We start from the raw sequence: 12,956 nt of genomic DNA, 5'->3' as shown, positions 1-12,956 counted from the left end.
CACAAATCTCTCAAGAAAACCACGGCTCCATTTTTATAGTAAGAGTTTAAGGCTAGAGGTGGCCTGTTTTAGTCATGGCCATGTTTAAAAGAATTTTTTAAGGGGTCAGAATTTTAATCTTGGGCATTAATTCACAGACAGTCAGCAGAATTGTGTCCAGCTTCTGACTATTCACTGGATCTGATTTTTGTTGCTGGTTTTCCCCCTTTTTTACTTTCTACATATTGAAGTCTGATTTTAAAAATAGCTCTTCATCTTTGTGTCATTCATTTATGAATTTGGGGAGGAGGAAGGCAGGAAAAAAACCCCAACATCCCCTAATCAATTTGAACAAAAAGAAATGTTGCAAAAATCACCACTTTCAAGTTTTCTGAGAAAGATACCAGCTTATCAAATATCAGCACACTCATGCATATATGCCTCTTCTCCTCTTAGGTCAAGTTACAATAACAAAATAATGTCTTCTGGTTTTCCTCTCCACTGAAAATCGTTGTGTACATACACTTTTCCTTCCGTTCAGAACTCATGGCAATTTGTAAAATCCTGCTGTCTGATAGCTGTCAGGAAGTAGAGTTAATGACAACACAGCTCACAGAACTTAAGTATGAACATTTCAAAGGGTACCTGATTCCAGAAGGGAAATAAAACTCTTGATTTGCAGTCCAAGCATCAGCCTGAAAGGAACTTAATTACATTAACTACAAAATGCTTCTTACAAGATTATTATTTTTTTAATATTACGATTCTGAGTTGTAATATAGAGTTAAATTTAGTCTACAAAGACCGATTTTAAATTCTCCTGTGAAAAGGATTAGGAAATTAAAAAATAGTTATGCTAAAATGACTTTATGATAATGGGTGATGGCGAAGAATTTGAGTGCATTACATAGACATCTGCTTTGCAAACCAAAAAAAATTACCAAGGTGGTCTCAATGAAACTCCAAGTGCTACTGTTGTGTGGCTTATTTCTTCTGTTTACCCCATAAAAACAGATCTACAAACCGCATCATCACTAACAACATCTATTGCAGCTGTCAAAAAAGGAAAAAAAAGGAAAGGCAAAGGAAACACGGTGCATACAGAAGGGAATTTAGGAACACGGGACTGGGCAATTGTTTCTGGGGAATTGGAGACAACCACATAATAAAATTGCTTTCATAAGTTGATCAAAAACCATCTTAAATTAAAGTGACAGGAAACTCATCGGGGGGAAGTTAAGGGACATTGGAGGTTAAAGAGACCAATTTTTGTCTTTTTGGTCCTTACCCACACAGCCACAATAGCCATAAGGCACAATAACTCACCAGGTTCTCAGCTGCACAATTACTTTTAAGCTGTTTCATTTATATGTAATTTGATTTATGAAGCAGATCATGCAATTAATACAAGGAATAAAAACTCATCACTAAAGAAGATGATGCTTCTGCTGCCCCTGAACTGACTGAACAGCCACCACCGTGGGAGGTGGGAGATCCGCTCTTCACCCTGTAGACTTAGCACAACAAGCGAAGTGCTCACAGAAGGCAAATTTTATTTTGGATGGATTTAAAAAAAAATTTAGTTTATATTTCTTCATTTCCCCCTGTCAGCTGTCAGCTGTGTCTTGCGGAAATGAGTAACGATCTGTGATGTTGGGCACTACAGAGATCTTAGTAGTTTGTGAAGTAGTTTTCCATCTAGCTTTCGTACCGGCTCTAGACAGCATTGGAAAGTTCACTTTGCACTCAAGATCTTCTGGCTCAGCTTTGCCGCTCTGCATTTTGAAAAGGGGTTGACTGTGTATTAGGTTTGATTCGGCTTTAGTAAAGTAATGCTAGTGTCAGGCAAAAGTAACACAGTGGATAATTGTGTCTGTTTTATATTCAGACGCCTTTGAGAAGGGAGGGACCTGTACTTGTAACCATTTCTTTTCACAATAATATAATGAATAAGAAAGTAAGAACTTTACCATCAGTGACCTAGGAGCACAAGGAACAGAGATGTTGGCAATTCAGGTGCTACACACATCCTGGAATCTGGACTTAAAAGCTAATTTTAACAATCTGAAAATGTAACATCTTTTTGCTTTTTGTAAAGGAAGTGAGAGCTGTTTTTCTGTTGTCAGCAATCATCAGTGTATCATCTTCAGCATCCAATATGAATTCAGAGAATCCAACATATTGTTTTGATCACAGATAAAGTACAATCATACAGTTTGGAAGTATATTAAACATTTAAATATGATAATTTTCTAAAATGCATATTTCTAGATTTCTTAGACTGAGGAAATGAAAGGAAGAGAGTGAAAGAGATTAATTATGTTACTGGCTTGGGGAAGCAAATCTCCATGTTGCATAATGACCCTTTGTATCCCACTTATTTAAAAACCTCATGGAAGTGCTTTATAAATCTAACTTCTTTTCAATAGGTAAACCTGGTCACTTATTGAAGGTAAACAACTCATTTCCTTTGGAGTACAATAATTCCAGAAAAATCTTTCATCAAAAAATGTAACCCAGAGTGATAAATCATTCAGAACAATAAAATCACTTGCATGAACAAACACAGCTTCTGTCAGTAATTGTGCTTGCTTGCCCTAGGCCTAAGTTTGTTACATATGAGAAGTGATAATACCTGTGGTTACAGTTCCCCGTATCACATTTTCCTCTCCCAGTTCACACTTACTCATAGCTATGCTTACCCAGCAGCAGTTACATAAGATGCAATTCCAAACATTTATAATCCACCTCTTGCAGACAATAAACGGCATCAAATTAGCCCCTGATGTGCTTTGTACTAGCAAAGCAATTTGCAGATCTGTCATGAAGTATCAGTACTGTTATTTGTCAGCAGTCAGTATGGCCATTTTTTCTGACAGTGTTACCTGCAAGGGCTTAGTTATGTGAACTTACAGTGGCTGTCATGTAACTGACAGACCCTCAGGCAAAAGGACAAATTCAGTGTCATTCATTTCCCCCATTTCTGGGAGTTGGAGTACACATCCATCTGATTTGACATCATGAGATGTCCCGGAAGCAACATCAGCAATGGTTGAGACCACCGATTTCCACTGGTGGTGTCCATTGCACCCTACTCATTATGGCATTTTGGGGGACCCTGAACCCTGCCGCTGCCTTGACTAACCTGTTTGACTTGTTTAGCTGTGTATATTTCTACTTACAGACTATCCTTCAGGGTAAGACCTCTCCACATGCAAGCCATCAGCCCTTGAGAGCAGAGAATGTTTCTTTCCTCAGTACATTTGTTTTTCCTTTTTTTAAACCTCCTCCGTGGGACAGGCTTCTTGCTCTTCTCAGTGGAATCCTGTCCCCATCTACTCACCTAGTGCTATGCCTACTTACTACAAAGAAAATTCAGTGTGTAACTTAACTTGAAAGGTAACAGCAACAAATCATTTACTTGAAAATGTCCTGGCCAAAACCAGGGCACTTCCTCATCAACATTTTGTAATTACTATGTGTAACTTTTCTTTGTACTGCCATTTCCACATCCTTGAAATAGTCATTTTCACTTCACCACATTTCTTTAAAATTTGCAGCAAGTGGGAGATGTTCAGGCCCTCAAATTTTACTGGTGGTCAACACGAGATACTAACAACTCAGGTTTGCCTCTGCAGTCCTTGTGCCAGATTCAACCAGCAGGTAGGTTCTACCAACCTGATCATTCTGAAAGTGTTTTTTTGACTGACAATTGTTTTCAGCGAACAAAAATTCGTATTCTGTTTTGCATAGCCACCTTTGAGAGAGGGTAGAGGTATAAGCATGTTAGGAAAAAGAACACCTGCTTAACGTCAAAGTAGTACTCACTCACTCGGCAAAGACTGTCATTAGCGTCAGTGGTGGATGCAGCCACTACGCTGTCCTCTCAGCTGTGTTAAATGATAGGAACCAAAACCAGAGGGCTGAGGCATCGGCGGGGGGCGGCACATGGAGCAGAAGGATTAGCAGGAAATGTACATATGTATTAGAAAAGATGCCATGGAAGTTTCGCTACCACAAAACAAGAAAATGAGTCTATCATAATCCTTTCTGTTGACTTGAAATAAGAATTGAAAAAAATTCCACAACGTACATTGGATTCCAGTTTAAGCACAAAGTTAAGGTAATGTCTTTTTTTCCAAACCAAAATGCAATTAGGGCACTAGCTAGAATGGAAATATAAATTATTACTTAGATCGGGTCTGATCTTACAGAGTCAGCAAAAATAAGCAAAGTAAGATCAGGACCTTAACCATGGGGAAAAATAACCCAAGTGGAATATGCATGTCTCCATGTTCTATAAAATCTAGCACACTTGTATTGGTTTAGTAGGTTGCATTATGCTCCATTCATGCTTGTATTTAAGGAAAAAGAAGGACAAGATATTTTATTTTAGCATGCAACGATTACAAGAAACTGAAAAAGATATAAATCCTGAAAGAAAGCAGGGCTGCCTGTGGGCTCTGTTATCAACCTGGATGACAGGCATTTGAAAATGTGTTGCTTGGTCATTTTAACGTTAAGCTATGAAAAATCCTCCCCTGCATAGCAAGACATATTATTTATACATTTTTTTCCTGCAAATACATTATCTGCTCTTCTTTATCCCAAAACTCACTACAAGCCCCATATGCTGCATCATATTCAAAACCCCTAACACTTGGGTTTTACATATAAGACCATGGTATTATTTGTGCTTTTGATTTAAATATTAAAGAATTTAGTTTTTAATTTTAGATTCCTATATTAAAGCAAAATTGATTCAAGATTTACAGCTGAAAAGTCTCTAGCAGCATATAATGCCATGAATTAACATGGTGTTTCTCTGACCTGGAACCATCACGTATTTCTGGGTACTCCACATATCAATGAGTATTAACCTAATTATCATTAAGGTTTCTTACTTAAATTTATGTTAATTACGTTTTATAAAAATGAAAACATAAAAAGCTCATATAACATCACAAATACTTACAATAGCCTTTCATTTAGAGCCCTCCAAAACCAGCAAGAAATTATCATGTCTAGCAAACTTCTGTTAGGAATGCCATCTTGTGGTTAAAAGCTGTATACAACAACGGTTCGAGGTAATTTTAACTAAATTTTTACTTGCAAAATACCATTTTTGCAGAAATGAGCTATTAATGTATGACCTTTCAGAACTGTATAGTATTCTCTTATTAACCATTCTGGATGAAAACGACTGTGAATATGGCTTTCCCGTCCTCATCTGTATACAACGCTAATTAATTATGCAGGGAGCACTAGTTTCGTTAGGAGATGGGATGCATTTATTAGCATTTTAAACAGAACCAGATTGACACATGTACTTAGTAAAAAAGTCCACTAAATGTCTACTTTATTTAGCTATAATTTAGTGAATTAGTCTAAAATGTATAGAAAATACATATTTCTCAAAACACGTTTCTAGAGCAGAACCCTATAAGCACGCTTTACCTTCTCTAAACTTTATGGAGCATCTTTGGTCGGTATATAAAAGGTAAAGTTTAACTGTAAAAAGGAAACATTGGATTTTTCATATATAATTTGTCTTATATAGACCTTATTGCGAGCTGAAAATGAATTGAAAATGGCCATTGGATCACAATTTGCTCATGAAAGCAGAGAGAAATGACAGGTAAACAAGAATGGAAAGAAGGGTCCAAAAGCATCTAATAAAATTTAAAAGATCTCTAACTTTTAAAAGCTTAGAAAAATGAATAATAATTAGCTACATTCAATACAGCTGACATTTGCATAGGCACTATCCTACTATGTATGTTCACCTCATTTTCATAATGAAAGTGTATCTTGCCCAAACCATCACAACACATATTGTATAATGAAATTTAAAACTAATGAGCCATATCCTAATAGCCATGAGTCAAGTCAGGGTGTGCATTAGTAGTCCATTTGCAATTCTCTAGAGACAGAAAGAACAAGGCTAAACATATCTAGTAGCCTATTTAGTGCACAACTTGTTCTGTGTGCTGATAACACTATAGCAGAACTGAAATGCGTTCACAATCTCTAGCACTCAAACCTCTGTGAAATACGGCTCATACTTCTGTTAGCATGCAAGTTACTCCTGGGGCAGCCAAACAGGACTGCCGTGATTATTTAGTTTGACCTCTGGCATAACGTGGATCTGACTTGCCTGAATTAGTCCTCTATGAAATCACACCTTTTCAGGAAATCACCTAACATGTTCAGACTAGAGAAACCTTGACCATTCTGTTACGTGCCTTTATCTCTTCTTGTTCATGTTGAACATGTTCAACTTCTGCTTAAAATCACTGGATCACTCTTTCTCTGCTAGATGGAACAGGCCTTTATTTTATTATCAAATTTTTGCGCCAAAGATGATTCTTCTAGGCTAACTCTCCTTTCGCTAAACTAAGTAGATTCTGCTTATTGAGACTCTCATGCCAGTGCTTCTCTTTAATCATTTTGTTGCTCTCATGACTCTTCTCTGTCCAATTTTCCAGCATTACTGGAAATTGTGCCTATTGAAGTTGGGCATAGCATTCTTCTAAAAGGTTACGCCAAAGTCAAATATAGACAGCAATATTACTTCCCTGACAGTATTTCCGTTTCTAAACCTGAGGATCTCACTAGTCCTTTTGGCCACAAGGCATCCTGAAAATTCACGTTCAGTTGAGCACGCATATCGCCTCCAGACACTGTTCAAAAGTCAGCACTTCCTACAGCAAATTGTTCTATCTGGCAAGTATGTCCTCAAACCTCTGCTCCTAGAGACACAGGTCTACTTTAGGCCATGGTGAAATGCAGATTGCTTACAGCCCCCAACCAAGTAATTCATCTTACTCTGTTTAAGTGGCTCCTTACTATTTAAGTTTTGTGGCATCTGTAGATTTGAGCAGTCATTATTGTATTTCCTTCTTGTTCTTAACAAACTCATGGCTAAGAGCCAAATCCTGTGTGAACTCATGTAACAAATATGTTCAGTCACAGCTGTCCTTTCAGATTTACATTTTGAGATCTTTCAGGTTTAGACTCAATTAGCGTTATGATGAATTTTAAATTTGGGGGTGATACTTTGCATGTTTTTCTAGCAATAACTTATTTAAAATAAAATAAACTGAGAATCTAAGAGTATTCCAAATACCAGTAATGAAAGATCTAAATAAAATGCTAGAGCAACAATTCCTGTGCTACATAACTGATTTTGTAATGTTTGAGATACAGTTTTTATTAAAAATGTGTTCCTATGTTGCACAGGGAAAACACTGTGGTTTCTCTACTTGGTTAAATTTTGTAAGATATAGTACATAAGGAAGTAAGTCAGGTGTTTTCTTAATTCTGCTAAACAGTTTTCCTATTAAACATTTTATTTCCTGTGCTGTCAAGAAAGTAGCCAGAGACCATCTTAAACAGCTACCAGGGAATAAAGTTGTCTCGAGTAAAAGGCACAAACAGCTTATATCTACCTCCATGCCGGGAGACCTTCAGAAGTTCTACCTAAGTTGGAGAGCAAGACCAAGATTGATGTCTTTTTAGATTGCTGCATTCTGAAAAATTGTTGAAGCAACAGCTTCCCAGTTCTAATAAGTGTGCTGAGCACATTTATGACTACTATGAAAAAGCACAGTAACATTTAAATTCTCCTCAAGCTGCTCATATATGTTCAGAATTAACTGCTTGTTCACATTAATTCACTGAAATTAACTACTCATTTCTTATTACTGTTTTAACCGTTCAAGTAATTTTTAAGCCCATGATCCTGAAATCATATTCCAGGTGAACCAAAGTTGCTCCGCAACTGTTAACAGACAACCAGTTCATCCCTCCACTGAACTAAGCGTGAATAAGAAAGATTAAACTGTCATAGATTTCCTTTTCCATATTAATTCCTCAGAATACAGACTTTCCATTCAGCACCAGACAAGTCTGCGGTGCAACGTAAAGAGCGTTTAGACATTTGCTATTTTTGATGTGCGTTTATTTTTTTATACGTACTTTCCTTCCAGGATGATGCAAATTATCTCACTAACATCTGCCAATCTCAGCAAAGTGAATTACTAGATCATTTACTATACACCTAACTTTGAAGTAAACACAGGACAGTCTTTCAAGATTTAAGAATATCAAATTCTGAAACCACTTATTTTAGCGGATTTTCTTTACATCACATTGATAAGGATTTAAGAACATATTTGAAAGAAAATGCTACACAGTGGATCCCGCAGTATTTATTTAGAAAAAATATAGTGGATACAAATTACTAATGCATATTTCAGGCATGCCAAGCACGATATACTTAATAACAATGTGTGTTCTTGATGTCCTTGAAGAGCAAAGCTGACCTCTTGAAAAACAAGAATCTTCCCTTTAGCGTTCCATCTGCTAAAATACTCCATTGCCTCAAAAACATAAATAGCAATTCTTTCTAAAACGTAAGATACTAAGAAAACAGCATTATCTTCTGAAGTCATCCCTATCTGCTCTGTTCACCCTTTACTTCAAATCACTCTCTGTCACCCTGAGAAGCAGGACTGTGGCTAACGGCAAGTAATGAGCAGCTGGTAAGTCTGCAAGGAAAACAAAGTATTTTCCATTTAAATAGTCTCATAATAAAAAGCATAAATATAGACATTACAATTGTCCTTACATTTGTTACATTTGTCCTTAAGGTTTTTCATGTAGTATCAGTGTTCAGCAAAGATTTATCTATACGGAAGAATAATAGCTTAACTAAAGCTATGCTATTAGTCCAGGTCAACAAAGCTAGTGGAAATGTGTATATTTGCATGCTCACACTCTCTGTACATCTGGCTTATATGGATTTAGACCACAACATCCCATCTTTAGACAAATAGGAGCAAACTGTGTGTACACCAAGCCTAAATGGCTTAAAGAATCCTGCTAACCATCACAATATAGATTTGCTTTTGTGCATCATTAGCACACCATTTTTGCCTTAAGAAGTTAATTGAAAATATTGCGTGACAACATCCAGTGTGCACAATGCCTGCAAAAGACAAAATAATGGCACTTGTGTCCACTCTTAATCATTAATGCCCTTTGAATCTTTCATAATACTGGTAGTGGCGAAAAAAGTGCCCTAACAGTAGCACAATGTTTGTTGAACCACAGTATTTCGCTGACACTTACAAAATCTGGACTGGGAAGGCAGAAGGGTTGCTTTCCTCACTCTCCTGTCCCCCCGCAGCCAGCCATAGCAACGCGTACACTGGAAATTTCTTCTCTTCCATTCCTCCAGGCCCAGCAGGACAAGGCATGCCAGAAGATTGTACATTACAGCTATCACAACAGAGCATCGGCACCTGGTCACAAATACTGTGTACATCCAGGATCACACTACTGCAGCATTTTATAGTGCCCGTTACTAGAATCCACAAGCAGATGTGGTGCACAAAAATAGTTCACTGAAGTTATAAGAAAGTCCAAAAATTAATTCATTATTTCTAAAAATGAGCAAATACTGTATTGTAAAAGCCTTTAGAAATTCTGAGGAATGTACTAATACCATACATGCTCTTTAACTACTGCCTTTATACACCTTAACTTCACATTGAAAGCCCATAACCAAGTACAACTGCTCATTTTTTTACTTATTCGCGTAACCATATCAACTGTTATAATGGCTCATGTGATATGAAAATAGCAACTAGGAATTTTACTAATACTTCCTCCTTCAAACCAAGCTCGAGTTACTGCCATGAACTTTGAAATACTCATTGTTTGAGTCATGCCAAAATAAATCCTCTGTTAGTTTAGTTCTGACTGTTTTATCTACTAATCAGCTAATTCAAGGTAGGACGTTGGCTTCTAGCTTAATCTTGTTTAGAATCTCAGCTTTTCTCTTTTAGGTGCTTTCTATGAAAACAAGCTCTTCTTTGTAGATATTTCTATAAAGTATAGTAACAGCATGTGACAAATTGCCCCATGATGTCAAATGGCATTAAGCCCCATGGAACCAGATACTGCAGGACTTCCAGAGAGTCATTATGCTGAAACCAATTCCCATACCAGTAATTCAACCCAGGCAGTTGGGTTTGTTTGGGGTTTTTTGGGTTTGGGGGTTTTTTTTGGTTTTTTTTTAAGATTTAGAATTCTGGTTTTGTACTGAGTACATCCAGTGAAAGCACTACATTGTTTTCCACTCGGAACTACTGTGAGAATCGGACTCAAACACACAGAAATACAAGTGGATGTGCACTTATCACCTATACAAGCAATGCTTCTTTTTTGGCAATATGGTTATGCAACTTTTTCTTACAGAACTTGGACTAGTTTTTTAATTACATATTTATGGTCTTTCTCATGTTGTGTCTGGAAAATGATGAAAATTCCTCTGCCCTATGAGAAGAGACCTAATGAGCTAGAACTTTTCACCCTGGAGAAGAGGAGGCTCCAGGGGCACCTCATCACGGTTTTCCAGTACTTAAATGGTGGCTAGGAAGAGGACAGAGGCGCTCTCTTCACAAGGAGCCACGACAAGGGGAAATGGGTACAAGCTGCACCAGGAGAAGTTTCATCTTGATACAAGAAAGAAATTTTTCACAGTGAGAACACTCAATCACTGGAACAACCTCCCCAGGGATGTGGTAGAGTCCCCATCGCTGGAGGTTTTTAAGATGCACCGGGGCAGGGTGCTAGATAACCTCATCTAGGCTCCCTTTCCCATGGAAAGTTGGACCAGATGACGTTTTGAGCTCCCTTCCAACCTGGGCTGTTCTATGATTCTGTGAAAATAAAAATCAAAAATTATTTTCCAAAGTTAGTGCAGAAATAGTGAACGAGGATTGAGCAGAGGAAAGAACTAGAAAGGTCCTAAAAAGGCATCCAAGAATGGCAGAATCTAGAAAGCTATTGTGTCACACCTTTGCTATCAGCTACATTTGATTTTATTGTATAACGTATTCCCTGTGGCATATGCACATCATGCTTGGGTCTTTTACTTTACATTGGAAGAAATGACAATTTTTAAAAATAGTTTGCTAGTTCTTTACCTCCCATGTGGCAAAAAGTACCAGCAGACACACAGAGGAAGCTGGGGGACATGGGAACAGTTCGAAGCCCCAAGTGAGTTCTGACATCTAGGAGATGTTGCCTCTCGAAGAGGCAAAAAATGTTATCAATTACCACCTCTCTTGCCAGTACTTTCCCTGTTTGAATCTTGGTGGGAACCACAACCTCCCATAGCTATACATCCTCACATCCGATGACTCTTAGCTCTTTACCTGTAACCGCATGCCACTCAAAACTTGCCATTTTACCATTTCTCTTAGTGTGAAATGTAGTTATACTTTATGCCCTTGCCAAATATAATCTACAGTTAGCAGGATAAGTTTGTCCATAACCACATGATCTCCTAGGGCAACCTGCTCTATTTATTTTTTTTTGATGCAAAAAACCAATAAACAGCCTGTCATTAGCAAAAACAGATTGCTAACACAGATCTATTATAGGTGACACAATGAATACCTCTGATGCTATCACACTTTCCAGACACTGGAATTCATCCTTCACTTTCCTTGATGAGATGCTAAGCACTTTGGGAAGCTTCCTTCTTATACTAAATCATGCAAAGCATGACTAGAATAGAATAGAATAGAATAGAACATCAAAGAAATCAATTTAAGAAAAGTATGAAAACAGAAGTAATTAGAACAAGAAAGCTATATGTCCTCTAAGATAAAACTTACGTTCTGAAAACTTAGAATACAAAAAAGAAATGTAAATAAATGGTGAAGTCTGGTTCTTATTTAAGGAGAATGCTGCTACTGCTAGCAAATTCTTCTATAGCATTAAAAAAAGATTCTAAAGTTGAAAGTTCAAATAGAAAAGATCTAGGAAAGAGACTACAACACACTGGAGGAAGAGTCACATCGCAAAAATTATTACAAATATTGAATGAAGGATTCTGTTTTACACGGGAAAATATCTGGGAGGAAAAAAAATGCCTGAAAAACAAAATAATCATATTTTTTTACATAAACGCTGGCCTCACAATACATAAAAAAATATTATACAAGAAGATAACATACCACCAAACTGAATGGTTCAAGGATTAACAATACAAGTATACTTCAATTTTTATCATGAAATCAACCCTCATTATAGGAACATACGAACATCATTACAGTATCTTATTATGTTTCAGTGCCCTAAGTGAAGTGAGTTAAAGTTTAACGAATCACCTACTGACCAAACGATCACACCATTCTTGCAACAAAACAAGAGCTATTAGTTTCAGAAAGGTCAGACTTCATTATCTTCCTCCTTCCATGGAGAACGCTTCAGGCTCGTGAAGAAGACGGCACTGCCAAGAAAAGCCGGCGCTACTGCTATCTCTACTATGTATGACCTGCAAAAAAGTGTGCCCATCTTTTATACTCTCAGTTCACAACCTTTCACCACTACTAGAAATCTCACACGCGTTACTTACAAATACTGTTGAAAACCTGACAACTGAGTATAAAACTGCAGACGTTATGCTGTGGACTGGACACAGGCCAGATGAATCATGACTTTATTAAAACATGCAGCTTGTTAAGAAGGTATCACAATTGACACAGTGGACATGCGATCAGTTACTCAGAAAACTTTCATGAAATGATTTTGAATTAAGGTTTCTATACGGGACATCAGCATACCCATATCAGCAGCACAGACCTGGTGATCCTCATTCCCCTTCTTTTTCAGGGTCTCTAATAGGCCCCAGTGGACTGGAGGCAGAGGGCTGTAAGAACTCAGCAAGTGAAGCTGACTTAATGGATTCTGGTTTATTTCTGCAATCCTCAAGGCCCTCAAGATAGCAGGTGCACACTTAGAATAATGAGCCGTAGATGAAATAATAATTGGGCAAGTTCTATCCTGTAATCGATCTGCAACTACTTTAGCAACAGCTGTGTGTGTATCCAAAATATATCCTGTAGTACTGTATACAGAGTGAATGGCAGCTAGACAGTCCTCCTCAGAGCACCATC

At 37.4% G+C, this 12,956-nt stretch overlaps 1 protein-coding gene across 1 annotated transcript in view; it reads right to left on the bottom strand.

Moving 5' to 3' along the window:
- Positions 1-12,462: 12,462 nt before the first annotated feature.
- The window catches only part of THNSL1 (threonine synthase-like 1 (S. cerevisiae)), a 2,947-nt gene continuing 2,453 nt past the window's right edge, over positions 12,463-12,956 (bottom strand). Inside the window, exon 2 of the mRNA XM_009330571.1 lies at positions 12,463-12,956. This exon is cut by the window's right edge and continues 1,883 nt beyond it. Within this exon, the coding sequence (XP_009328846.1) occupies positions 12,565-12,956 (392 nt within the window). The 3' untranslated portion in view covers positions 12,463-12,564.

Source organism: Pygoscelis adeliae, unplaced genomic scaffold (genome assembly GCF_000699105.1).
Source record: "Pygoscelis adeliae isolate BGI_AS28 unplaced genomic scaffold, ASM69910v1 Scaffold27, whole genome shotgun sequence".
Classification (NCBI taxonomy): domain Eukaryota; kingdom Metazoa; phylum Chordata; class Aves; order Sphenisciformes; family Spheniscidae; genus Pygoscelis; species Pygoscelis adeliae.
This window is presented reverse-complemented; position numbering and strand designations above follow the sequence as displayed.